General features: G+C 43.7%; 1 protein-coding gene across 12 annotated transcripts in view; it reads left to right on the top strand.

Moving 5' to 3' along the window:
• Window positions 1-27,770, top strand: part of PITPNM2 (phosphatidylinositol transfer protein membrane associated 2) — a 142,127-nt gene that overhangs the window by 82,902 nt on the left and 31,455 nt on the right. For all 12 annotated transcript variants that reach the window (XM_074844145.1, XM_074844154.1, XM_074844152.1 and 9 more), the window contains 9 exons: window positions 3,623-3,837; window positions 5,456-5,577; window positions 7,266-7,499; window positions 15,303-15,626; window positions 18,608-18,703; window positions 22,454-22,558; window positions 23,431-23,501; window positions 26,805-27,049; window positions 27,539-27,728. In XM_074844145.1, coding sequence (XP_074700246.1) covers window positions 3,623-3,837; window positions 5,456-5,577; window positions 7,266-7,499; window positions 15,303-15,626; window positions 18,608-18,703; window positions 22,454-22,558; window positions 23,431-23,501; window positions 26,805-27,049; window positions 27,539-27,728 — 1,602 coding nt within the window. The remainder of the gene's footprint in view (window positions 1-3,622; window positions 3,838-5,455; window positions 5,578-7,265; window positions 7,500-15,302; window positions 15,627-18,607; window positions 18,704-22,453; window positions 22,559-23,430; window positions 23,502-26,804; window positions 27,050-27,538; window positions 27,729-27,770) is intronic.

The following is a 27,770-nucleotide window of genomic DNA, read 5'->3' as shown; positions in this document are numbered from 1 at the left end:
CAGTGCCACTTATGTGCAGAGTATCATCCTGGTCTCTAAGTGCGCGTGGCTGATGTCTTTATTTTAATTGTCTGAGAAACCTATCTGCTCTTTGTGTTCGTGACTGGTTAGTTATTGTACTGTTCACCTTCTAACCTGACTTTTTCGGTCCTTCCTGACCTCGCTGCGGCTTGTTGCCTTCTTGGCAAGCTAACTGGTAAGTATGAGAGCACACAGGGCTGGGAAGCAGCTTTGTGTGGGTTTATCATGTGGAATTTTTCTTTGATTGTACTGTCCTTCCCAGCAATAAGTTATGTTGTGTTTTGAGTATAAATTGGCCTCACTCAAAAGTCCTGGCTCAGAAAATAGTTTGGGATATAAACTTTGCAGCTCTGATTTTTTTTTTTTTTTTTTTACTTTTTGTCATGCAGAGGTACAGCTCTTGTTTCACATTGATCTAAGAAAATGTTCTTGCTGTCCCTTGTCATATCTTATGTAGATAAGTGACAAGCAAGAGGAATATGTAGGGCCAAAATTTGCTTAAGGCTTGCAAGAGGCTGTGGGCTGGAGTTGGTCAACTGGAAAGGCTGAAGGGGGAAGCATGCCCTCTTCTCAGAATAGGGTTTGCGGTCTCCTGCAGGTGCGTAGAAGTGAATAAAATAACCAGAAATCAGAAGTGGGATGTGAACTGACTTCCACAAAGAAAATTTGGGTTTTTCCCTTCTTTCTTCCCTCGCAGTGTTGGGACCATAACACCATGCCACCCGACACATCTCCCCCGATCAGACAGCTCTGTCTGAGAAGCTGAGTGTTAGCATTACCAGGTCATGTGGAAAAGCTGCTTGTGGAAGTATTCATGTAAAGCAAAAATTGGCCGATCTCGCAGGTTCACCAGGGTTCTAGCTGTAGGATGAAAACCAGGCAGCTCATCTTTATGCAGAGAGATTTTTGTCAAAACTGGCTAAATGGGGGAAAGTGGAGAATGTTAGTGTTAGCTGTATGTGTCTGGGCTATCACAGCTGCTGGGCTTCAAACTAGAAAGGTTTGAGCAGAGGTCCTCCTGAGCCTGGATCAGGCCCCATAGTTATGAAGGAATTGGTGTTTATTTTTGTGAACTGCTTCAAATATAAACCATTTCTTCTTGTGTTGAAAAAAAAAAAAAAAAAAAAGATAGATTCCTCAATTGAAACCTGTGTAGAGACTAAGGATGTTTCATCCCCAAAGATAGGTAATACTGATGAGGGCATGGGTCAGAAGAGTTCTATTTGGGGGCTGAGGGCATAGGCTTGAATCTTTCTCTCAGGGAGAAGTCACGGTTCAGGAGACCATTGGAACCTGGCTTTGCTTTGAATGCTTGTCTTTAGCCTTCTCAGATGGATCAAGTCGAGGAGAAGCCTCCTGCTTTGATCTATCAGGAAACACAACAGAAGAAAACAGGGTTTTGGGAACTGTATTAAGCAAGGGTGACATGGTATTGCTGGGTGGGGTGCCAGGGGCCTTGAATAAAGGGAAACACACCTTGCAGGAGAGCTCTCTGGAGCTGATCTGTTTGATGGGAGCTGAAGTCAGAATCGGCAGCACAGGATCTTGAACCTTCAAACTTATGGTCATGGAAGCAGCTGGTCCCTGGCATGGCGCTCTGAAGGGCTTCAGAGGTGGAGAGCTATAAGAGGAAGGCAAGGCATAAGGCATATCTCAGTTGTAACTCTGAAAGGAAGAGTATGAAATCGCATTCTGAGAAAGAAAGCCTCGAGGGTGTGTTTATCCATTTTCATATCAACCATGGCTATTAAAACAAAATAAATCTTCAATGTTTTGGTTTTCTAATTCAGTACAAGTGTTTGTAAATCTGGAGACCTAGTTCTGTGTACGTCTGGCTTGGCACAGTCCTAGGAGATGCTGAGTCCACTTGGTGCTGTGGATTTCTTTTGAAATTGAAAAACTCCTAAGTATGTTTTGGTCCCAAATGAGGACTTGCAGAGTTGATTGGAATTGCTGGTAACTGTGCAGTCTAGAACGGAGCTTTAAATGCAGCTGATGTACAATTCTACATGCGATCGCTTGGCATGAAGAGAACCCGTCTTTCATCTGCTTATGATTTCCACGTGCTTCTGCTATATAATAAAAGTCTAGATCTCCATAATTTGTATCAACTGTTTGGAGCAGATGCTGTGCCATTATTCTGTCTGACACATTCGCTATGCCTGCTGGGTTACTGCCTTTTCTGAGACTTTTGAATTAACCAGATTTTTGGGTCATCAAGATTATTTAATGTTATTGTCATAAATATTTGTACAGGACTTGGTCAGTGCTTATATAAGAATGGAAAGACAGTAATTTGTTTTAAGAGGATGTGTGTTTTAACGAACTGCCAGCTAAATGTTAGAAATAAACTGTAAAAAAAGTGCTTTTCTTTTGCAGGACTATTGCAGTTTGTGGGGTGGGAAAAAAATTACTATTTAGATTGTCAGTTATTTATATTTGTCGGTTACAGCTGTTTAAATTTAAAATTGCTTGAGAATTCTTTAAAAAGAGGGCTATTTACTTCTAAATAGCTGTATTGACTTGTCATCCTGTCCTCAAAAGATGACAAGCTGATCTCTTGCATCTTATTAATCATTTTCTGTTAAACCATGTTGTCCTTTGAATTGCTTGTACGCCAGAAATGAGCTGTTATTGTGTTATATTTCACAGTTGATTCTTGTAAAAAATTCCTTTTTTTTTTTCTTTCCTTAATTTTCAAAGTTTTGTGCTCTCAAATACAAACAAGAAACTCAAAATACTGACAGTATGAATCTGTTGTTTGGAGATGATGAAGGTTATACATCATCCAATCTGCTGAAATGTGTTAGAAATAATAAATATTTGGTTTGCCTCTAGGTCTTCTTAGAAGCACTGAAATTAGTATTTTTTTTTTATTGAAGGAATTTTTGCCAGGTTTCTCAATGAGGAACAATACTACAAATAAGCCAAAATACGGAGGCTGCCAGGGGGTGCTGTGTGCATTCTGGCAAACTTGGGTTGTTCCTTCTAAATATCTTAATTAGCGGAGTATAGTCTCCAAGCTGTTCTTGGAGAATTGCTGCCATGCCAGACCACAAGCAACAAGCCCCCAAATCCTGTGGTTTTAGGTCATAAAATAGCCTTTAGTACTGTGATGTTGCACTGAGTGTGTGTATGATTCTTCATGCTGATACACCACCACAAGAATGTGCCAAGTCGGACAAACTCCCCTTCGCCGTGTCATCTGCTGATGCGAAAGGTTTTTGTGCTGTTAGGTGGCTCACAGCTGGAGCTGGGGTTTAGTGCACTGTCAGCAAGAGCGATGTGTAACCTGTTACAGGAACAGGAATGGATGTGTCATTAGGTCTCCATTCAAACTGTCTCTTAATGTCCCAATCCAGATTTTTACAGGGTCCATAATAAATGAAATCTCTGTTCCTGTGCTGGCCAGATGAGTCTCTAAATCTTTCCTTTATAATCTCTCATTTTGGTAATCTTACTGCCAGGGTGCTGCTACAGTTCTGCTGTCTGTATGAAGCTCTGCTCAAAAGAAGTCCTAGAAATCATCCCCAATGTGCTTTGAGACCTTGGTATGTACAATGCACTGGAATGATTATCTGTGATATATTTTCCCTTTCAGAAAAAAAGCAGAGAGGAGACATGTGGGGAAGGCAGCGGAGTAGAGATCCTGGAGAACAGACCATACATGGATGGACCGGGAGGCAACGGGCAGTATACTCACAAAGTGTACCACATTGGTATGCACATACCCAGCTGGTTTCGGTCAATATTGCCCAAGGCAGCTCTGCGAGTCGAAGAGGAATCATGGAATGCATATCCTTATACCAGGACAAGGTAAAACTTAGCAGAATGTCCAGAGCAGTTTCCCTACTTTAGAGAAAGCATTTGATGATGTCACTCTGTGTAGCATGACATCTCTTCCATCTCCAGTAATACCCGTTAGAGAAACTGGGCTTAAGTCCTGCAATTATTACACAGTACTTAATCTCAGGAGCACAAGTGTTGCCCGGGCTGTGTATGTCCTTGGGAATTTGTGGCTGGTTGATCTAAACTGTGAGCTGTTTTGTCCGTCAAAGCGTGGGAAATCTTGAATGGTTTTTATTTAGTCTATTTTAGTTCTGCTTAGCATTGCAGGTATCTGCTGGCTCAGTGAAGTTACAAATGTACACGGTGATGGGAGAGTTGTCATGTTGAACACCCTGAAGTAAGACAGGATTCATTTGTTCTAAGGGGGAAAGTGTGAGGAGAGAAAAATCTTAATAAATAAATAAATGTGGTGCTTCTTTTCTGGGAATTGTCTTACTGTCATATAGCTAGAAAATAACAAACCTACATCCTGTAGTCTTCACCCTGAGGAGGGAAGAGAGCCAGAGGTTCTGTGGAACCCTCTGGGACCTCCTTGTTTCAGCTGATTTTGTCTGGGAAGACTTCAGATACCCTGGAGTAAATAGCCTTTATGGTAGTTACTCTGGTTTAGAGCATTTGCTTTTTTTCCAGGTTTACAAGTCTGATATTGCTGTCATCTCTCGTCATAAAAAGGCTTCAATGGATATTTTGATTTTTATCAAAAATCTAGAAAAGTTTCTGTTTTAGCTGGTCTCTACAAGTAACATTAGTCTGGGGAAAGGTGGGGAGTCAGCATCTGTGTATGGGCAGTTGCTCGTGACTAAATATTATGGAGCTGTCTGACTTTCAAGTGATTGAAGTCCACTTCCAGCCTGTTTTTATTTATCCTCTTGAAATGCCTGTGAGTCAATCAGTTGGCCAGGAAACCTGGTGCTGCACAGAACTAGTCTGTATTTTATTGTGGCGTAGATTCCAGGCAAGAGCTCTACTTTTCTCCTGGTAGAGGTGCATTTCCAGGGTGTCCTTGTATTTAGTATCTGTGTCATAACATAAGTGGTTAGTATAGCAGGCCCAAAAGTTACCTCCTTGCTGAAAACTGCTCCTTTAAAAACAGCCTGTCCTGATAATAGTATCCTGGAAGAGACATTGTCAAATTAAGTTGCAGGCTTTTGTCAGTGTCTCTACAAAGTGAGAGGACTTGGTGGTCCCCTCAGGCTTTCTACTTGCTCCTTGCCAGCTGGGGAGTTGTTTCTTGGTCAGTGTGGGTTCCCAGTCTCCAGTAACTGCATGGGGTGCATTGGTATCTTCTGACCTGTAATCCATGTAACACCTCATGGGGAGCACACGCCTTTGCTGTGGGCTTGGGGTTTTACTAAACCAGAGCTATTCCAGTGAAGCCATATGTCCAAGGTGAGCTCCTGTCTTAAGAAGTTATTAAAGAAAATCTCTTTAATCTGTATAGTTGGTATTTTAAGCATATCTGAAGCAAAACATGAGTGAAGACTGGCTTGGATTTGAGGCTGATTTTAAACATCTTAGGAAAGCATTTTCTTCCCTTGTCAAGCTGAGCAGGATTTACTCTAAGCTGCATTGTTCTCGCCTTCAGGTATACGTGTCCTTTTGTGGAGAAGTTCTCTATTGATATTGAGACGTACTACAAAACTGATCCAGGAGAGCATGTCAACGTGTTCAACCTTTCTCCTACAGAAAAAAGACAAACCATTCTAGGTGAATAGCCTTTTTCTTTTACTTCTTTTATTCTGCTTTTTTTTGCTTGGTATGTCCCATCTGCCTGTCCATCCCCCCCAAACACACACCTGCCCCCCTGTCGGTGTCAGGCTGCTGTGTAGGGTTACATCAAGTAGAGTGAGGACACCTGAGTTCTTTTCTAGGCTTGATGTAAATCACATGGAAATAATTTGAATCCCCTGTCTGTAAATTGAAGCTGATGCTTTCCTGTCTTACCGCTGAGCGCAGCTCCTGAGGGGAGTAAAACATCTAATGATTTTAGGGGTAATAAGTAGAAATAACCATAGAAGAGGAAAATACTGCTGTATAATTGCACAGCTCCTTTGCGTATATGAAAATCATTCCTATCCGTGCTTCTGAAACATGAAGGTGTATTTCATTTTTGCTTCCTCTTCTTTTAGTCCTGCCCTCATGCAGGTTAACACTTGAGTTTTGCAGCTTTCTTTGGAAGGTCGGGTTAATGAGCCTTATATATGTAAGGATTTAATGAGAACAAGGCAAAAGGGAACATCTTAGAAAAAGGCAGAGAATGTCAGGTGTCATAGCAATTCCTGTCTTGCAGTCCATCCGGGTCCTTGCCCACGGCATTTGCTGGAGACCCGGCTGCGTGGCAGGAGTGCTGGCAGTTACAGCCACACGGGACTGAAGCATCCCTTGCTCTGGAGCTGATGAGACTGGAGAAGCGTTGAGCTCGGGCTGACTTCTGGCAGTGCCATGCTGCGCTGGCCACAGCGGGAGCTCTGAGAAAGGACGTGTGGTGGTTGCTCTGGCTCCTTGAGCACTGTTGACATGCGGGACATGGCAGTGACCCCGTGCAATTTTACTTGAGTGTTATGTGGTTTAAACTTCTTTTGTTCTGAGTTTCAGTTTGACTGTCCTCATTCCTAAGCCTATCTGGTCTGGCTCTCAGTACTGAGCAAATCGGCTTAAGTTGCTGCCTCATTGAGAAGTGTCAGAAGAGCTGTCATTTCTTGGGAAGTGTGATCTTGCCCCTCAATCCAAACTTCAGATGCTTCTGCTGAGGTCTGGGATGGGGGTTGCAGCTCTTTAAAATATGTTCATTCACTCTACTCCCATTGCAGTTTCCACTTCTCCGTTGTTGAAGTGTTAATTAGGACTTAAGTTAAACCTTCTTCTTTCCATAGTACATCTGGTCTACCAATAGCACATGAGGAGTTACCGTAACCTCACTTGATGGACTCCAAAGATAAACTGTTCAGTGGGTAGTGTCTTTTCCTTAACAGTGCTAAGAAAGGGCAGGTGCATTTAACTGTCTCAGATGAGACAGGACTGTAGCCCAGAGTGATATTAGAAAAGCTGAAAGCTGAAACATGAAGATCTTTTTTGGAGCTGGAAAGACGGAGTGTGCAGATCTGCCAGAGTGCTGTGGATCTGCAGTCACTGTGGGGAAAAAACATCTATTTGGAGCAAAGCCTCTGTTTGCTGGAACTGTGCGTACTAGTTCCTCTGGCAGAGCTGATCACTGCCCAGCAGCGATGTATAAACAATTTAAATATCAGTTGTTTAAGTGTAAGTAAAAAGAAATTAAATTGCTGTAATGCTTCTGGTACTTATGAAAACAGAAATAACTCCTGAAAAATGGTATTTTCTTCCTTTGTTCAGGAAAAGGAAATGTCTAACTGTTTCTATTCATTCTCTTTCTATAGATCCTATTGATATTGTTAAAGATCCTATCCCTCCACATGAATACAAAGCTGAGGAGGATCCAAAGCTGTATAAATCAGTGAAGACTAAAAGAGGCCCTCTCTCAGAAGACTGGATTCAAGAGTACAAGAACAACCCTGGGAAATACCCCATCATGTGTGCATATAAACTGTGTAAAGTCGAGTTCAGATACTGGGGGATGCAGTCGAAAATTGAGCGATTTATCCATGATGTTGGTGAGCATTAATAGTTTTGCAAAGTCCACTGTTAAGTCCTTAACGTTGTTTCTGAATTGAAACACAAAGGTGAGGTATGTGCAATTTATCATAACCCAAGACATGTCTGTGAAGAGATTCTCATATCTGATGACTCTTTTGCAGAGCTGTGGGTCAGTTCAGAAAAAAATGCGTTATTCTGTCACTTATAATCATGGCATGTATGAATCCAAACCACATGTAGCCACTGAAATGGTTTTGAGTTCTGCATAGACAATATCTTGCATTTGCTTTTTTTTTTTTTTTAGATAAGGATTTGTCTGTTAAACTTTGCCAGATTGTTTTCAAAATCTGCCAGTTTTCTTTACTGTTAACAAAATCCTGAAGGGCCACTCAGAGAAAGAGGCTCATTTCTCTCATCTGAGTCCTAAGTGGTTCCAGAAAACCACTCCCTGGAGTGTCCCTAGTTTCTACCTGCCTTGTGACAGGGCTGGTGGGTCTCTCTGTGGCCATACATCTCTGTCCCCAAGGCTGCAGTGTTCAGGGCTCCCCACCCCACTGTGCTATGACCCACCATGGGTCACTGACAGCTTTAAGTTGTGAGTAAATGTGCTGCTTTGATTGATGCATCATTCTTAGATCAATGCTTTTACGGAGGTATTGTTTGTGTCCCAGAAGTAACTAAGTGGAGATAGGGCAGGTGGTAGCTGTTCTGGCAGTAATTTGTTCTTTGCAGAAAATCTATAACACAACTGATACAGTTTCTGAGCCTTGCCACAAGAGACAGGATCTATGGCCAGTTTTGGAAAACCTAAAGAATGTTTTAAAGAAGCATTCCCATCTCAAAAAAAGTGCAGAGCTATGGCTGTCCTCTGGCAAAGGCCAAAGAAAGGCTGTGTAAAGGATGCCACCTGCTTTCTGTATGCAATAAATCCTCCTACATGACCTCTACGTCTGTCCTTTCTATACGCAAAGCTTCTTTAAGTGCCTGTTGCTAGTGTAAGTCATTTTATAGCTCTTTTCAATCATAGCGTGCTCCTGAGTGCTAATGTGGAAAACACTGATAGAGCAGCGGAGAATAGCGTGTGCCGCTCTCTCGATAGTCACAGGTTGCTTTCTTAGAGCTCCTTTGGTTTTACTTTACACACCGCTGGAAGTTTTTACCTGTTACAGACTGTATTACAAGTGGCTCTCTGCAATGAACTCCCTTGGCGTTTCAGTGACATGGGTTAATTTAGTGTATACTACAAAACATGGGGGCAGAATAACAACTCCATTGTGTCTGTTAACTGGAAGAGTCACATGCTTCATTTCCATTTGTTCAGAGGTGTTTGGCGTAGATTAAACTGTGGTCCCTTAGAAACGTTTCTTTTGTATTTCATGAAAGATTGCCTGCCGTTTTCCTCTTGATTGAGGCTTTGCGGAGAGTCGAGCCAGCTCATTGTCCGCCTTTCAAAAGCCTTTCCACTCTTTTACACTGATGGCAAATAGTGTTTTTCAAAGTGGTTAAGATGCATAAAATCAGGAAAGTCTTTAAGGCAAGACAAAGTTGAGTGAGTCAACAGTGAAAGCAAAAGCTTTGGGTATCCAGAGAAGATGTGTAGCCTTCCCCTGCAATGGAAGCCATTCCTGAGTGGGAAAAGTGCCATAGCATGTGTGCCAAAGACAGCAAGGTATGAGGATGTTTACGTTGGAAAGATGTGAGCTACAACATGACTGACCAGGCTTATCTGCTGATCCTAGTTTTGGGGTTTCAACTGATGACTGAAAGCAGATGGAGGCCTTTATGCATTGTGTACCTGATGGCGGACTAGGCTCTCAAATGCCAGGGATGTTCTTGTGGGCCACCTCCTCCTTGGCGTTTTTCTCTTGGATCCTCTGTTCCCACCTCCTGTAAATTTGTTTCTTGGGAAACCAAGAGTGTGATCCAAACTCTGCCCAAGGGGGGGAGTAGTACTTAGTGGTGCAAACTAAAATTAGAGGATGGGTTGAAAGAAGAACACATCTGAGTTAAGTGATGGATGGATTGTGAGACGTAGAAAGGCTACTGAGCACGGAGGGAGTAACTCTGGGGGATGGTGTTGAAACGTTCTCAGTCTACTGAGTGCAACAGCCATTTTTTCTGATGACTAATTGGACAGTTACTCAGTGCTTTGACAGCCTGAGACACAGACTAAAATTGTGGGCTATTAGTCTACTTGGCTGTAATATTTGTATGCTTTTTTACTCCTTTCCCATAGAATTTAAGTTTAATTGGACTGGCACTGCATAATGTTCTGCTCCCACTTGCTTCCTGATGGTGTATGTGGGCTACGATCCTTTTGCTGTTAAATAAGTGTGTTAGCTGTGTATGGGTTATTGATTATATACTATGGCAAAGTGTGTTCCCATCCCAGTAACGGAAGCTTAGTCTAAGTCATTGCATCTTAGACTAAATACGCCCAAATTGTTGCACAATGAAGTGGAAGTGGTTTTAGAAAGTTCTTTTGCAGAACTTTTGCTTCACTGAAGCACTCAGATGAGAAAGTTCATCCAGAAGGGTACTGCCCGTTGGGGCCTGCAGGTAGAGTTTTGTCTTTTCAAGGGTAGGCAGGTTGCAGTTAGCATGGCTGGATGTGACCACAGGCTTTTCTGAGCAAGGGAGGGTAGGGAAGCAAGCAGATATAACTGCAGGTTGCCTTTGATCAGATACATTCAGACAACCAGAACTGTACTGACAAGGTTATGGGATCTTTTGTGACTATCAAGGAAATAGTGTTACACAGGAAAAACCAAACATCCTTTATCTGCTGCCAGGAAACTGTGAGAGTGCCTTATAAAATGCTTTGGGATGTTGTCACTGGGTACATAGTCGATGGGTATCTGAACAGCTACTTTATATGGATAGTTGAGGGGGTTTGGGGCAGGATTTAGTGGTAGGGTTTTTTTTATTTATTTTGGGTTTTTTGCATTGGGTTTTTGTTACATGTACTGTTTTTACTTCATGTTGAAAAACAAACCCATAACTATAGACAAAAGCTTTTTAAATTCAGCTAGAGTCCTCTCTGTCCTGGCTTGTCTCATGGTCATTTACACTTCTTTTGTCAGACTGTTGAACACCACAATCCGCAGGCAAATCATTTACAAATCAGCACCTCATGGATTCAACCAGTGTCTTGAGTTGTTGAGGTGTGAGTTGAAAGGCAAGTGATTTAAATGTTTGCACCCTGCTAGACTCTTCACAGATGATCTTTCTGCACAACGCAGTGGGAAATGTTATAATTAAATCAACACAACAATGACGGGTACTTCTGAACTCAGTCTGCATGTGTACATTTGTGCATGTGTGGTTTCCTTGGGTTTTTTTTAATCCAAAGTGTTGCGTGCTCTAGAGAAATAATAGTCCTGTTAACTACTGATAGTACTGAAATCAGCTGGTACCTGCATCCATATAAAAAACCTGTTCCCATTATTTCTGATTGACTTCAGTGTGTGCCTTGCCTGCTGAGACTGTGGGGTTATCCTCTGATTCTGGAAAAGAAGGCTCTGATGAGCGTGGTGCACGCTGCGTGGACGGAGAAAACCTACTCTCAAATCCTCCCTAATTCTCCCATACCACTTGCTTCTCTCTTCACACCAGAGACACTTCTTTGTGAGACCATCTCCTGCCTTGCAGTTCTTCCAGACTGCTGGCTGGCTTTGCTCTGTGGGTGAGAAGGGACCACACCCCCTGGCAGGGGGGATGGAGGAGCGTTGTATTGCCTGGAGCCTCACCTCCGCTGGGCTTGTTGCATTCTGTCCAACCTGGAATAAGGTGACGGGTGGGATGCTGTATCTGACCTGTCTTCCCTGGCCAGTTCCCATCGGGGGCAGCATGCCACAGGCTTGCAAGGCAAATTGCCAAATAAACTGCAGACAGCTGTGAGGCATGACTTGAAAGCACAGTGTGTGGGATTGAGTGCGGGACAGGGACTTCCCGGGCTGAGCAGGAGGCTTTTGCACCTCCCCTTCTGCCAGATGGAAGAAAGAAAGTGAACTGGACCACAGATGCCTTCAGCACTGTCCTGATGGGCATCTCTGATCTGTTAAAAAGAGAATTCTTCCCAATTACACTCTGTTTCCTGAGCTTGATCTGTCTCCTCCTTTTCACTTTTCAAATAATAAGCTTGGTTTCCTCTAGCATTTTGATTAAAAAATGCTTTAAGAGTTGATTTTTTTTCCATTGCACAGGGAGGGAAGCAGTGTCTGGACAGCTGAGGTCAGTCATTTCTAGCTGGATCTTGAATTGATATAGCTCTGGGGGGGCACTCGGTGTGTCATAGAATCATAGAATGGTTTGGGTTGGAAGGGACCTTAAAGATCATCCAGTCCCACCCCACTGCCCCGGGTGGGGACACCTTCCACTAGCCCAGGTTGCCCAAAGTCCCATCCAACCTGGCCTTGAACCCTTCCAGGGAGGGGACAGGCACAGCTTCTCTGGGCAACCTGTGCCAGGGCCTCACCACCCTCACAGGGAAGAATTTCTTCCTTATATCTAATCTAAATTTGCCCTCTTTCAGTTTAAAACCGTTACCCCTTGTCCTATCCCTACACCCCTGATCAAGAGTCCCTCCCCCCTTTCCTGTAGCCCCTTTAAGTACTGGAAGGTCACTCTAAGGTCTCCCTGGAGCCTTCTCTTCTCCAGCTGAACCCCCCCAACTCTCTCAGCCTGTCCTCACAGGGGAGGTGCTCCAGCCCCCCGAGCATCTTCGTGGCCTCCTCTGGACCTGCTCCAACAGGTCCATGTCCTTCTGATGTTGGTGCCCCCAGAGCTGGACACAGCACTGCAGGGGGGTCTCATGAGAGCAGAGTAGAGGGGGAGAATCCCCTCCCTCGCCCTGCTGGCCACACTGCTCTTGATGTTGCCCAGGACACCGTTGGCTTTCTGGGCAGCGAGTGCACATTGCTGTCCTCTGGGTCTCTGCTGCCTACTGGAAGGCTTCAGCATGGCAGGCTGAAGATCAATTCAGTGATATACTCACTGCTGTGCACTAAGGGACTGATAAAGTTTTCCATCCCTAGCCATGACTTTTATTTTTCAATTTCTTTTGTACCTGGACAGCCTCATTCTCTTCCAGGTTTTTTCTATGTGTTTAAGGAAGACAAATGCAGCATCACTGACACATCCCAGGTGAAGGCCAGAGGCTAGGAAATAATCTCAGTCTTTTTGACTTCATAACTAATCTGGAGTGATAGAGGCACAACAGCCATGAAGCCCTGTAATGCCATCCTATTTTCAAAAGAATAAGGCTTTAAGGAAGGGTGATTTGGGAAGTCTAATCAAAGTGATGTGAGCAGTGCAGATGGGGAGGTCTGTGGGTTGAGAGGAGGAAATACAGGCGATTTTTATGATCTAAGAGGTGAAGTGAAAGGCGGCGGAGGGGAACTTCAGGAGACTTTTTTTTTACCCCCAAGTGGTTTTCATGTTCCTTATGATGTTAGTCCATTAAAACAAAGATATGCAGTCAGTGGCATCTGTAGAGAATTTCTGAGGAATTGGTGCATTGATACATCAAGGCTGGATCCAGGAGCATGTGCAGAAGTAGCTGAGCCCTGGAATGGAGGAAGCCTTGGGATGAGAGCGAGTTGGCTGGTTGCTTCTGGGTCTGATCACAGTCTGTTTTCAAGGTGTTTCAAGCAAGGTAGAAGTGGACATTCTGGATGTGGAAGTCCAAAGAATGGTTGTGGCGTTGGGGACTGAATTATAGCAAGGGAAATGTTTTCTTGGCTTTTAGTGTGGATGTGATGGGAGTTTAATCTTCGTTTTTGAGCTCGGCTGATTGTCAGTTATAATGGGAGGTGAAGAGGCTAAAACATTTTCCATTAGTTCTGCAAAAAAGTAATCTGGTGGGGGGGAATAACTCTGAATCTCGACTACGGTTGAACAGAATTAAGTTGCTGAGGCCCCTTGTTCTGCCCCCGGAAGGTCACAGTCTGCTGGCTCAAACTTGCCCCCCCTACATGGAGCTCCCTTCTGAAAGTCAGGCAGAGAAATGCATAAAATATTGATAGATTTAATCTTACTGTGCAAATGAAGTTCAGGTTGAGCTGGTCGATTGCATTAGCTGTTGGTCTCAGTGGCTGTTTCCTCCTGATAGGTTGACTTGTGATGGCTGGTGGCATTAAGAACTAACCAAAGAGCAGAGCAGACAATAAAGTGCCCAGACCTGGAAAGAAATAAACATATAAAAATAAGATTTTTGTATGTTTAAAAAAACAAAAGAAAAAGTCATTTCTGAAAGCAAAAGGGATATTTAAGCTGAACATCACAGAAACTGTTGCAGTAGTGTGAGATCTAAGATTTTCTGTACAAGAGTGAAGCACATATTGTTGGAAACACCTTAGAAACTCTGTGTGTGGTGGGACCATCCAGCTTTGGCTTTGCTCCTGGAAATGGAGGGTGGTTTACAAGGGCCGTCTTTCCTCTTGGTGGTGTTTAGAGAGCTCGATCAGCAGCTCCCAAAACCTAAATGACTTTAATGTAGCCTGTTGATTGCTCTCTATCTTGTAGTAGCAGTGGTGGTGTTGTGGCCTGTGGTCTTCAGTAGAGTGAGAGGATGGCTACCCTGCCTGCCAGCTTTTTCGCACAGTATGTTTCTGCTCCAGGCTTAGCAATGGAGGATTGTGGATCTATAATACCACTGACAACAAATCCCACTGCTGCTTTTGGCATGCCCTTCAAACTGTCTCTGCCTCAGTTTCCCAGTAATTAAAGGGGGGATGATATTTTAATTTTTTTTTTTTTTTTTCAGAAGGGCTCCTGTGGGTTAGTTTGTAAGTATTTATAGAAGCTTTTAAAAGCACCATTACTACTGTGTGCTCCCATTGGTAATAAATAGCAGTTTGGAGCTTTGACCAGTCATGAGCTTTTAAGCAATAACACTGGTTGAAAATTCTGAGTGACTATACTGTTTTAAAAGTCTTTGTGGTATGATGATGTTAGCCAACAAGTTTAAGTCTCAGAGGAAAGTTTCTCTTGCCTGGTCAGGAGAATTGTGTGTTGATATTGAGACAGCTCTTCCTTTCAGATATGTGGTACATTGAAATATTTTAAATTGGCTTTACCCACTTCATTTTTCTCATGCAGCAGAAGACAGATGGTATCTGCAAAATAAAGCATCTTTATTCCCTCCCTTACTTTGCTTTCCATCCCATTATCTCAGAAGCTCGTATTTGTGATGCTGTTTACCAATACATAGAAGCCAGGTGCAGAAACCAGGTTTCTAAGGAAAGGAGAGGTCTTAACACTGCTGATGTGGGATGTGCTTCTGTCATGTAACAATTGTGGTGGGCTATGTAGTGTTCATCAAAGAACCACTTGAAACTCTCCTGGATAAAAAAAAAATCAGTGGTTCATGTTGTTGATGTTGACTTTCTTCTTTTTTTTTTTCTTCTGGGAACATACTTCACTTTGAAGGTTGGATCCAAATCTTACAATTTCCCAGAATTTCATGGGAGTTGCAGTTGTGGTCTGTGCGTGGCTCCTCCTTTGGTGGAACAGGCAGTCACAGAACAGAGTGCCCCATCCAGAATTAGGAAATCTCTTCCCAAGTTAAAAGCAGTCGCAGAGGGCTGGCTCATTTTTCAGTGCGTGGTTGGTTAGCAAGAATTGAAGAGATAAAGTACCTGAAGTGACCAGTTCACCATCCTGATGCTTGCTATATGAAGGTCCTTTACTGCAGCTTATAGCATTGTGGTTTTGATGCGGCTGTAATATCCTTGCCACAGTGTCTTGAGGTTTTCAGGAAGGAGATGTGTTGATTCCTGCAGTTTGTAGCACTGGTGACAGGCATTCTGGCTTTGCAGGCTTGCGGAAGGTCATGGTCCGTGCCCATCGGCAGGCTTGGTGCTGGCAGGACGAATGGTATGGGCTCACCATTGAGGATATCCGGCAGCTGGAGAAGGAGGCACAGTTGATGCTGGCTCAGAAGATGGCCCAGTTCTGCGGTGAAAATGATACTGAGCAGCACGGAGTCAAAGACGCTCCTGGTGAGAAGGATGTTGAAACCAACACAGTTTCACCTGTTGACACAGAGGACGCTGCGGGTAACAGCGAAACAGCCTCTGGGAGATCACTCACGAAGCAGTGGTCTACTTCTTCCAAGTCCTCACGATCTTCAAAGAGAGGAGGTAAGATGCTGCTGCTGACTTGCTCTTCTGAACTTCATGGAGGTTGGGCTTTTGGGAGGTAAGACCATGTCTCCTTGTGGCTGGCACCTTTGGGACAATGCCTATTTTTCCTGTGAGTCCTTCTAACTCAGAGACCTTCTCTGCTGGTGTTGCAGGCTCAGTCTTCTCAGGTGACCTGTTTCTAGCCATCCCATAACTGTGACTCAGTGGCAGACGGCAGAATTCTTGCCAATCTCAAAAGCAGAGGAACTATGAACAAACAGCAGAAGAGCAGGCAGCAGCTGGCTAGCAGCGTTGGGTCTCAGAAGAAGACACACAGTAGCGCAGAGAGAGTTAGTCCTTGTTACCCAAGAGCTGCTGGTGGCTTTATAAGTCCTGGTCCTTCAGCAGTGTTCCCTTTCTGGATGTCTGCTTGTCTGCTGTGTCACAAAAGTGGCCCGGCTGTGGGTCACTGTTAACCGCCTCTTGTTTTCCAGGAGGCAGGTCCAGCAGGCACCCTGTGCTCCGCGACCGGGGTTATACGTTACTACATGCCATGAATCTCAAAAGCAGGCGTTTGGCTCCGTGGGTGCTGCTGTGTAGCTCACACAGTGAAGCACCCCCATCATCTGTTGGGGAGATTAAGGCAAATACCCCCCAAAAAATGGGTGGGGGCTGCTCCCTTCTGCTGGTAGCTGTTCGGAGACCAAACCTCCCAGCTTGGGATTAGGTGGGACCATGGATCGCATTTATATTCCTTTTTTAATACTATTTAGGAAGTTTTCAGGATTTTGCTGTTAAGGCCCCCCTGTGGATACTCTGTGAGGACTCAGCTCCGAGTCCTGAATTTTGTCATTCACCTCTCCCTAGGCAGTCACCTTTTTTTTTCCTGTACTAAACTTTTCCCATCCTTGGACCATTCTGTACAAAGGGGTGAATCCCCAGCAAGTTACAGACAAAAAGCTTGAACCCTCAGCAGTTCCCTCTCCTTTTAGTCAAGTGCAGCTGATAGCAGGGTAATAGCTCTCACAGCAAGAGGACAAAAAAAAAAAATCTTGATTTTTTTTCTGAAAATCCCAAGGGGCGGCATTTCTTCCAGTGACGGTGGAAGGGGACATCTAGGTGAGTGAAGCTTCTCCATCTCTCACATGCACTAAATATCGTGAGTTGAGTCTCCATTTTTATTTACCGCTCCATCACTGATTTCATCACGGAGTGAATGAGAGATGAGCAGTAGTTTTACCTTGGCGATGACTCACTGGAGTGAGCCCCAGGGAAGAACCTACCAGATGCTTCATAAATCACTGTATAAAGATAAAAATGCTGCTACTTTGCTTGCACCAGGATTTTATATTGATGTGCCCATGTCTCATTATGCCCTTTGTTATGAACCCCCTCTTCCACTGCTGACACGTTCATTGGAAGCTGTGGTTTTCAGACCTCTTAGGATTTCAGTTGAAGATTTTCACTGGTAGCAAAGCATGAATTTCTTTTAAACTGCAGAATGTCTCATCTTTTACAAGAAAAAGTAATGAAAGAAATGAATTGTGATGTGCTGGGAAGTACGTCATGCAGATATTTTAATCCTTCTTCATGCTGGCAGCATATTAACATATGGAAGCAAGGAGGGCTGTCTTGACTTGCCGCTACCTCCAGCTGAAAAAAGCAATGCCTTTTCTCCAAAAGATCTCCGTCCTTTCTATACCATCCGAGCGAGACCTCTGGTGATAGCAGGACCCTTGTCGCCATCCCATATGTTATTATATGCTCTATTTTTAGCAACTATTATGCGAGTGCCTTGACGTCACTCCGGCGTGAATTAGCTCTGCTCTGCCAACCTCCTTGCTTGCAGCTCCCTCAGGGGTGGGCGGTGGGGTAGTTGGGGGCTGCTGAGCCAATGCTGAGCTGCAATTAGATGACTCTGCACAGGGTCTCCATCCTTTTTCCATGTGACAACTGGGTAGCAAAATTAGAAGACTTTTACTTATATATTTAACACACAACAATAGCATGAAACAGCTTGTGCAGCTGTCACAGTAACCGGAGCCTTTCAGCGTCTTTGTATATGCTAAATGAGAATTTGTCAGTCTCCTCAGGTTTTTGCTGTGTTAGCTTAGGTGGCTGCTGCAAGCGCTTTGTGTGCGCTGTGCGACATGCAAAGAGCCATCTGAAAGAGGGGAGAAACCTTCTCTCTCATTGTTCTCTGGACAGTGCTCCCTACAGCAGACAGCTGTTCTGTAACAAGTTCAGCCAAGAAGAGTTCAGGCTGGATTATTGCTAAATTATATCGGGGGCGGGGGGAATAAAAAAGCCGTAATGTGTTTATATTTAGTGCAGAGAACTCTGGAGGGGAGAATGAAAGGGAGCAGGTAGGTGTGAGAACAGGAGGGTAAACAGGAACCAAAAGGACAGTTGGGTTTTCTCCTCGCTCTGTCAGGACAGCCGCTCTGACAGTTCCCCATGAAGGAGTTGGATAGCACATTGTTTAAATCATTCAAGTTTAAAGTTTAAATAGATCTCTAATCCAATTTGTGTGGAAGCAATTTCCTTCCAGAAAACAGATTATTTCTATCGAGGCTGCTCTGCTTTAGCTACCCACCCGAAAGTTAGCAAAGCAGAGGCATGGTTTGTGTGCTGATCAGAGGCACGAAGAAAGCTTCCAATCAGCCTGCTCCTTCCTAATTGCAAACTTTAAAACCCAGCTGATTTTGCACGTCCTACTAACAATTATAAATAGCTGCCATTCAAAATAGCATAAGAGTGATACAAACAGCTTGCTTTAATGTAGCATCTTGCTGGCAGGTTCTAACAACAGTAAACAAACAGGATCTGTAAAGCGGTACACTGACATCACACCAGCATCATCGGGGTTTTGTGTTTTTAATATTGCAGCAGTGGATTTTCATAGAGAACACACGATTCTTCCTCCAGCAAAGATCATGTTGGGAACTCTCCGTCTTGTCGATGTAGCGTATCGCATAAGGCTTTTTTGTTTTTTCCAGCAAGTCCCTCACGCCATAGTATCTCTGAGTGGAGGATGCAGAGCATTGCCAGAGATTCAGATGACAGCTCAGATGATGAATTCTTTGATGCACATGGTATGTGGAGCCTAAATCACCATCGTTTGTTTCCTGAAATGGTGGGGTAAGAGAACGGAAGGCATGAGGGTGGGGGGTGAGCGGGGAAGGAAGCGAGACTTTTTTGCTTTGTTTGAAGTCTTTTCCTTTCTAGCCAAGATACGTGCAGCATCAGTGCAGCTTCTTCAAGCATCCCCAGCATCACCCAGCAGACTCTTATATTTAATGTAGCAGCATTTCAGATTCAGTGTGATCTATTTGAAGGGATCTTGAGCAGTCTTAACCTTTGGAGCTGGGTATTTTATTTGGTGCAAATGAGTGTGGGTAAAATTCAGCAATACTAACTGGACTGTGGGTGTGTCCTAATGGTTCTGATTCAGTATGACTGATTATTTTTCTAATTTATTTTTTAATCGGTAAGAGGTATTATTAATTGTCCTGTCTTGGCCTGAAGAGACCCAAAGCTTGCCTTTATTAACTCCTTATTCTCCTGTTCCCAGAAATACAATAGTGAATGCAACAAGGTACTTCAGATGCCAAAATGAATCAGCGTTGCTTCCAGAATTCTCAAAGTAATTCTGACTATCTGTATTAGGAGAAGGCTGTGTTATTTTTTTTTTCTCTGTGCATGTGTGCTTTGTTCCACTGCACTCGTTTTATATATTGTACTTCATGCGTATTTAAGCCTGAAGGGCTCCGTCTCTACTGACAACAGATGGACTCTTCTCTTGGCTTGTAATGCTAATCTAAGTTAGATGCACAACGTGCACTGATGAAGTTGGTGACCTTTCTGTGAAATGCAGTTGTTAGAAGATGATACCCCAGTTTTGTCAAGCAGAATTTCACTGATGTTCAGCTAAAGTTCAGTCGCAAAAAATTGATAGTAGTGTGTTCCAGAAGAGTTCTCACATCAGCTATTTAGGCACGCGTGTCAAATTCTGGGGCAGAAAGTGGCATGCTGTTGTAAAGTAGTGACTTGCACAATAGCAGTTTAAATGGCCAGGATGCATATGCAAGTCAGGGGATGAATGTGTCTCTTGCTGGAAGGAAAAGGGCCAACTTAGTTTAAGTGTCTCTATTTATTAACTTATGTAGCATCCACAAAAACTATGTGAGGATTTATTGTAGCAATATACACACAAGAAAAGAGGAGTGAGTCATCGAAACAGCATCATTGCTATCCACCCTCTTTTTTGCCTTTTTAATTACTCAGTAATAAAATTGAGATAGAAACGGCTCTGCCTGGGATCCAGGCCCCCAGGGAATCCCTGACATGCTCCTAACAGGCCTGGGAAGAAGAATTAACAAAAATGAGCCTTGTGCCACAGTTGGTATCAGCACCTCTGTTGCAATACTTCTAGGAGCTTGCTAACAGAAAAAGCAGCTCCTCTTCTGCTAGCACACAGCATGTCTCCATTTACGTACAGATTGTCCTCTGCAATCTGCACAGTTGGGTTTGAAAAGTCTGCCTAGTCTGATGGGATTTTGGCTTACGAGTTGAAATCTTGATGTGCATGCTGATCAACACAGCCCTCTCTTGGGGAGGGACCTCTTGTTGCTCCTTGGCCCACAGATGACATGTCCCAGCTCCGGGTCTGTGAGCGGGGATGAAGCACCGCTTGCAGCTCATCCTGCCAGGGAGGCTTGTGGGGTCGGTACCATGGGAACTGGCACAGATCAGGATGTGAGTCAACACCAAGCAGAGTTCCTCAGAAGTGCTTCCCGCATATACACACACATTTCCTCGCAGTGCAGTGGGCGTAACCTGAGCCCGAGAAGATTTCTTGTCGCCAGCTTCCCACTCATCCTCATTCACTGGCATAGTCTGGCAAAGATAGTGACAAATACAGTAATATCTAATATCTATCCTGTAATAAATGCTAATAACAGGAGTAATATCCCATTCAGTGATCACTTGAGCAGCAATAAGGGCTGTAATTAAACCTCTCAAGGAAATAAGTTTAATATTTAGATTAAGTTGCTGGAGGAGCTTTGAGTGCAATCTTCCTCTTAATTCTCTGCCAGCATGTGTGTTGCATGCTTGTGCTTTCCACTTGCTCTGAAAAGGTAGCTCCACACTTCCTTGTGCAGGGAAATGGGGATTTACTCAATTTTTTTCCATAGCTGAGAAAGGAAATGGCATGCTGATGCAAAGTTTCCAGGTTGCTCTCTTTTTATGGTCAAAGTATAAACAGAAACTCGTAAAAATAATTGGTCTTTGCTTGACTTTGCACTTGGTCCCCTTCATGGGTTTTTTTTTAAGCTGTTGCTCAGATTTGCTAAAAAGATTAATATATTTCATAAGCTCTTTGTTCCACATCCTAGGATTCTTCCAACTAATTATTTTCTTAGTAACTGTACAGCAACAAGAAAGGGGGAATGCTAGTCTGGGACTCTGAAGATTACAGCTTTTAGATCTTCAAGACATCTGTAATTACTGCTGTTCTGTTTATAACTCTTTATTAAATTTACAAGCTCAAAACTTTCAGGAAAGAAATACTAAGCCCAGAACAATAAATAAATTAGAAAGCACTTAACCTCCGTAACAGTAAAAGATACATCCTCAATGTAAAAAAAGAAAATAGAAAGGAGGAAACAAAACGGAACCAGCAACCCATACCAAAGGCATCTTTGCACTGCCGTTGTTCGGTCTCCTGTGGGTTCAGGCGGGAGCTCTGGGGCTCTGTTTCCTTCCCAAGAACCTGCCAGGATTAAGCACAAAGCGTGGAGGCTGCATGGTGCCCTGCCCAGCTCGTGCTGGGTCCTTGCTCTCACCTGATACAGGAGCCGTCAGCTGTCTCAGAGGACCTCTGGTTTTACATACACATTTTTGTGAGCCCTTTCTCAGCTCCAGACTGGCCACCCTGTGTTCAGGCTTGGGCTGTGGTGAATAAGAGCTCTGCAGGCCAGCACCATGTGGTGTGGGCACAAAGCACAAGCCTGCCTTCCAATGTTGCCTGCCTGCCCGCCCTCCTTTCTCCCCTAACCTGGCATAACTCCTCTGATACCTGCTATAGAGCAAGGCTATTAATCTGTCTTATGTTTGGATACTACTGTGGGGTGTTTTACGGGGTCTCTCCTTTATATGTCTCTTCCTTTTAATTACACTCTAGGAACATAATATTTTGGGGACCCTTATTCTTTATCAACTGTAGTTGAACTGAGCCAGGGGATTCAGAAGATCCTGAGGTAGGAGGGAAATGGCAGACACATGCACTCAGTGTGATCAAACAAGTTTCGTTTCATAAGGAAATCAGGCTAAAGATAGCTTAGGGAGTTCATGTTTCCTTTATTACTCATGCCTTTTTAGGTATTCAGTCCCATTAACAATAGTGATCCTTGTCACTGCTTCCCCCAAAGACATCCCGCAGCTTTCAAAGCAGGTCTGGGAGATCCCAGCCAGCAAATGTTGCTTTGTCCTCTCCTGTACTGGAGCATTCTGGCTGCTTTAGCATCGTCAGAAAGCATGGCAAGAAAATGTCAAACTTAGCACTTGAAGTGGTAGCGTTAAAAGTCCATGTTATTTTTTTCCACGCTTGAAGAGTTTAAAACACATGCAGCTAAAATATTTTGTGTACTTTTCAAAAGGTGCTTTGGTTTCTATATAACAAAAGCTGATAAAGTATCATGTTTTATTATGACTTAATTTATCCAAATGTTTATAAGATTATATAGAGTTATGGGATCTTTTATTTAAAATTTTCTTCTGTGCTGTTATCTGTATATATATATATTTGTGTGTGTGACTCTCAAAAAATCTGTTTTTTAAAGAGGACTTGTCTGACAATGAGGAAATGTTCCCGAAAGAAATAACCAAATGGAGTTCCAATGATCTGATGGATAAAATTGAAACCCCCGAATGCGATGATGTCCAGGGTAAAGTTTTTTAAAATAAAAACTGCATGTGATACTTTACAGTATTTCCAGGCAATTGTTACAGCCACATTCTGAAAAAGGTAAAACTTATCCTCATCTCACAAAAGGAGAAGCTGAGACAGAGCATAAAAATGACTGCCCGGTGCTGCTGAAAAAGAATTGCCCAGTGGGAGTTGGGATGGCTCTTGGCTCTCTTTTGTCTTCTGTGTTGGTTAGGCTGCTTTGTGCGACAGCCAGGATTCTCCCGTATAATGATGAAATATTCCAGCTCCATCTTGAATGACTTGAATTTCTCCTGACTCTTCTTTCCTCTTGCTCCATCCTTTGTTCTTGTCTGTACCTGCCTCGGTTTTATTTTCTGCTCATCGTTATGAAATTTTGAAAGGAAACTAACTCCCCAGCAGATCGATTCATGTAGCAGCACGGTGGAAGATGACACTTAGGCTTTCTGGTACAAAGTCGGTCTGTGTAGGCACAGGCGTGTGAATGCATCAAACCTCTGCTCCCGCAGCATAGTTCAAGCAATCCCTTTTATTTTCCCACAAACCAATCATTTCTGACAATTGTGCAGGGATTTCCCATTGTTGCCATCCTTAATAAAGCAATGATACTGGATCGCTGTAATGAGAGAAGAGCTCACTAATGTCCTTAGCGCTTACCGAGGTTATGAGAAATTGCTGGAAAATAAGTGACCCAGCATTGCTGGGCTTCTCGGGTGGAAAGAGGCGGGAGGGAGGGAGAGGGTGATTTGATGAAATAATTAAGGAGATGTGAGGCTGAAGAGGCATTGGCGCAAACAGTGTCTTTATGGAAGAGTGTCTTTGCCAAATAGCATCTTTCAGCGCTGATGTTTTAAACCTCTGTGTTTCCAGGTGATTTGTATCACGAGACATCAGCAGAGTATCGTGTTGGGTCCAGCGTGGAGAGGCTCAGCATCATTGAAGTAAGTGTTTCGGTTCCTTGTAATGAGATCCTTTGTTGCTAGAGTATGTCCATGTGGGGTAAATGGGGTAAACTGCTCCCTTTGCTGGGAGCAATGTCTCCTCTTTCTGAGCCACACCAGCATGCTGTGTACTTCATGGCTAGGTTTAAGGGATTATTTCACCTGTCTTTTGAACATCATATTGAAAACACTCTGTAGTTTGCAGGCAGTGTCAGGTATCCAGCTGGAAAAAAATACTAATCCTGTGGGGATAACTGCAGCCTGAGGCACTGTTGGGTAGAGCTATCCTGCTAATGCCGAACGAGCTAGCGTGGACGTGGGAGTGGGAGAGCCGCGTTACCAAGGTGCAGGCTGCGGTGGTCCAAGTGACATAGCTCAGCTGTAGCCCACTCTGGAGCTGCTCAGAGTGTTGTTTGGAAACCAGCTATAGCATAGTCTGTGTCAGCGCTTTGGATAAAATAATAAACAAATAATTACACACACATACACACACCAGCTTTCTAGGTTTGCATATACAGGCTTTTGCAATTCGGTGTCCTAGTGAGACAGTGTGTCTTGGGGTGGCTCTATCCTGTCTTTAAAGCATCTGCCTGTCTGTGCTGCAGAGATGATGTAGCTGCTTGCAGTGTGCCGAGGTTATGTCGTGGTCTATCAAAGACCATGAATGTGGTTTTAGTATTACTCCGTGTGCCAGGCTGTAAGTTCATGGTGGTTTGGATTTTTTTGTCATAGACTGAGAGCTCAAGGGCTGTGGGGAGAGTGGGTGACTGGGGATGGGAACAGCTCTAGCCACCTCAAGATAAGCAAGTCACAGCCCTAAGATTTCTCTTAGAGCTCAAGATGGTGTGGAGAACTTGTTGTCTTCTTCAGAGGGTTGTGCAAACTCAACCCTCTCCCCCCTTCATTTTAGAAAAAGAACAAACTTCCAAGTCAGATGAAGAAGACTTTGTAGTTGTTCACAGGCAGCCTGCTAAAATAGTATGATGTTCCTAGCCACCATTGCAGTCATTTTCAGGTTAAGAGTCTCCATCACCCAAAAGGTAGTTCAGGAATCCAGTGTCTTAAGAGACTCCAGATCTTACAAGAAAGTCCTAAATAGCCACCTCCACCCCTAAACTGATCAGCAGTTGCTTGCATGTTCCCCACTTCCTTCAAGAGCAGAGGTTAATGAACTGAAAGGGAAAGGTGCCTCCAAATGACTGCTGATAAACTTCTGGATGACCTGAGCTTGGTGACTCATGTTGTTCTCCAAATGAGCACTTAAAACATTTATCTGAAAGCAAAAGTAGTGCTGAGATGCTGAGAGCGCACCTCCCATGTTTCCAGCCAGGCAAAAGTTCACTTTGCAGACGCTGTAAACTGGAATCGGAGAAGGTTTAAAGAGCAGGCATTAATACAGTGTAATGGTACTAAATAGTTAAAGGCCATTCTTATGCAGGAGGTCTGGAAAATCTTTATTACAGACTTGGATGTGAATTTTAATACTTCTGGTGGGCTGTGTATTAAGATATGCTTTAACATTATCTGGTAAAAATGTAAGCTACTTGTTAGGTTGCTAATGTGTGCCTGGGCATGCTTTCCTCCCACCAGCAGGTTTGTCAGGGACTCAGTCAAAGGACAACAGGTGACTAAAGGTGCTAAAATTAGAAGAATTTGCCAAATGGAAAATCCTGCTGCCCTCCACCCCTTCCATGCCCCCTCCCAATGGCTATTTCTCTGCCTCAACAGGGAGTTGCCCAAGATGTTCTCAGATGTTGTCTCTGCTAGCACAAGGGATAAGGCACAGGAGGAAAGATCAGTACCTGCTTTCACATATCTCGGAGGCGTTGGGGTGGGGGATTTCTGTCCACCACTGAAAGCCCTGGTAGCGAGTAGATATTAAAAATAGTTACTGCTCCGTTGTGTTATGTGACCAGTACAAATGGGTGCTCTTGGACCTGCTCCTGGGGCATCAGGATTGAGTTTACAGCTGTTCTGTCAGGGCCCTTGATAACCCAATCTGGAGGTCAGATACAATTCCCTCCTTCCTCTAAACTACAGCCTGTCTGCTTAGGCATGGAATTGATTCAACATAACAAGCAAATGACCAAGCCAAAATAAAAACCTTCACTGTGTTCATGTAGCAGTCTCCCACCCAGATGTTGGCCAGTCCTTGGGTCACAGGGTCTTAAAGTTTTTTCTTTTCAGTTCCTCTTCTGCAACATATAGCAAACCTTCTGCAAAGTATAAGCAAATCTGGTCTTATTTATAACTTCTGTTGTAGGCAAACAGATGCAATGACTGATCTCTTCCTACAACTTCTTTCCCCAGTAACTTGCCACTTGCTGACCTGTTTGATCTCGTTTGTTAATTTTGCTGCATATGTTTTACTCTCAACCGCTGTAGCTGAGCTCAGCACCCCAACAGAAACCAACACCCATCTTTTATTTCTTTATTTTTCCATCCTAACACAGACAGGTAATGACCTTACTGCTGCTGTGTTTTATGTAGTTATAATTTTATGCCTTTTTTTTTTTTTTTTACTTTCAGCATTCCTTCAGCTTAGGACAGTGAGTTACACTGAGCGCTGAGGCTGTGTGTGCGCATTTGGGTGTGCACATGTGTAGGATAAGAGACCTGGAAGGAGTAGTCAGAGTCTCAGTTGTTGTATCCAGGTGTTCCTAATGCCCATTTCCATAAATTAAAGCACATTCCTTCTTGAAGACAGTTGAGTTTCTCACCCACAGATGTGCAGATGTTATTCTAAATCCTCATATCTCCTGTGCTTAGAAACCTGATTTTCAGTCTACGCTTACTCAGGATCAGTTTAGACTCTTGTGCTTTTGTGCTTGTGCCTGCACTGTCCTTTGACTTAAGTGCCTCTCTTCCCTCCCCAGCTTTCTTTGCTCCTCTCCACTGTGTTTGAGAGCAGGCATTTCATTCTCAGGTAGCTTTGCAAAGCAAAACAAGCTGAACTCTTTCAGTCTCTGTTCAGAAAGTCTCCATGCTTCTTGTCCTTCTGTGGTCCTTCTCACACTGCAGTTATCTTTGTGTGCGGATGGCCCAAACTGAACTCAATCTTCTAGATGGGGCCTTGCTAAGGCCTGTATCGTGGCTATACTGTTTCTCCTGGAAATATCTTGCTTGATTGTTGTTTGCCTCATGCCTGACTGGACTTGATGTGGATAGTGCATTTATTATACACAACCATGTGTGAGCTTGGAGGAGAAATGGTGATAAAATTTACATAAAATGCACTTGGACCAAATGAAACCTCTTTGCTAAATAAGCCTTTCTGCTGTGCTCTCTTTCATTCCCACCTAGGATGAATCAGTGCAGCCACTAATGCAGCCAAGTAAAATCCATGTCCTCCTCTTGGTACTCCATGGAGGGAACATACTGGACTCAGGAAGCGGTGACCAGAGCTCTAAGCAAGGGGATGTCAACACCATCACGACAGTGTTTGACACAGTGATGAGGGTACATTACCCAGCTGCTCTTGGACACATTGCCATCAGGCTAGTCCCTTGCCCAGCCATCTGCTCTGAAGCTTTTTCACTTGTGTCCAGGTAAGGTGATGCTACTTTGTCACGGAGAGACACGTATAAAATTTCACTCTTGCCTTTTGGTTTTTTTTTTTTTTCTGCCCTGAAATGTTCTGTGTGTAATATTGAACTCTCTGACCACACTTTGAGAATGCACTTACTAATACACTAGCGAGGCATTCAATTTCGATTTCATACTTAGCTGCAGTGAATATAGTAATCGTGAAGCAAGAGTTCTGAGATTGATTTATTCTAATTAATCCAATAAATAGTAGGGCTTTAATTCCTTGTCTGAGGGTTGTTCTGTCAATGTAAGTATGTTGTCCTTGAAGATTTATGTTTGATGGGAGGGAAAGATTTATTAAGCTCTCACCCGTTCACAGTGGAATAAACGGCCTTTCTATCTTGAAGCTTTTTTATAATGAACTGCAGTGCTGACTGTACTGTCTGCAGATGTTTTTCTCCACTCTGTATGTGAGGCTGAATATTTCCAGTGTCTCTTGCCCTATCCAGCCTCAGCCCATACAGTTATGACGAAGGCTGCCTGTCCAACAGCCAGGATCACATTCCCCTTGCTGCACTCCCTCTGCTAGCAACATCCTCCCCGCAGTACCAAGAAGCGGTAGCCACAGTCATCGTCAGAGCCAACCAGGCCTACAGTGAGTTCATCAGATCCCAGGAGGGCATGTCATTCAACGGCCAGGTGAGCCAGCGGCTGTTTATAGCCACAATGAAAGGAAGAGCA

Source organism: Strix aluco, chromosome 18, assembly GCF_031877795.1.
Source record: "Strix aluco isolate bStrAlu1 chromosome 18, bStrAlu1.hap1, whole genome shotgun sequence".
Lineage (NCBI taxonomy): Eukaryota > Metazoa > Chordata > Aves > Strigiformes > Strigidae > Strix > Strix aluco.
Note: the sequence above shows the minus strand (reverse complement) of the source record. Positions and strands in the feature narration are given on the sequence as shown.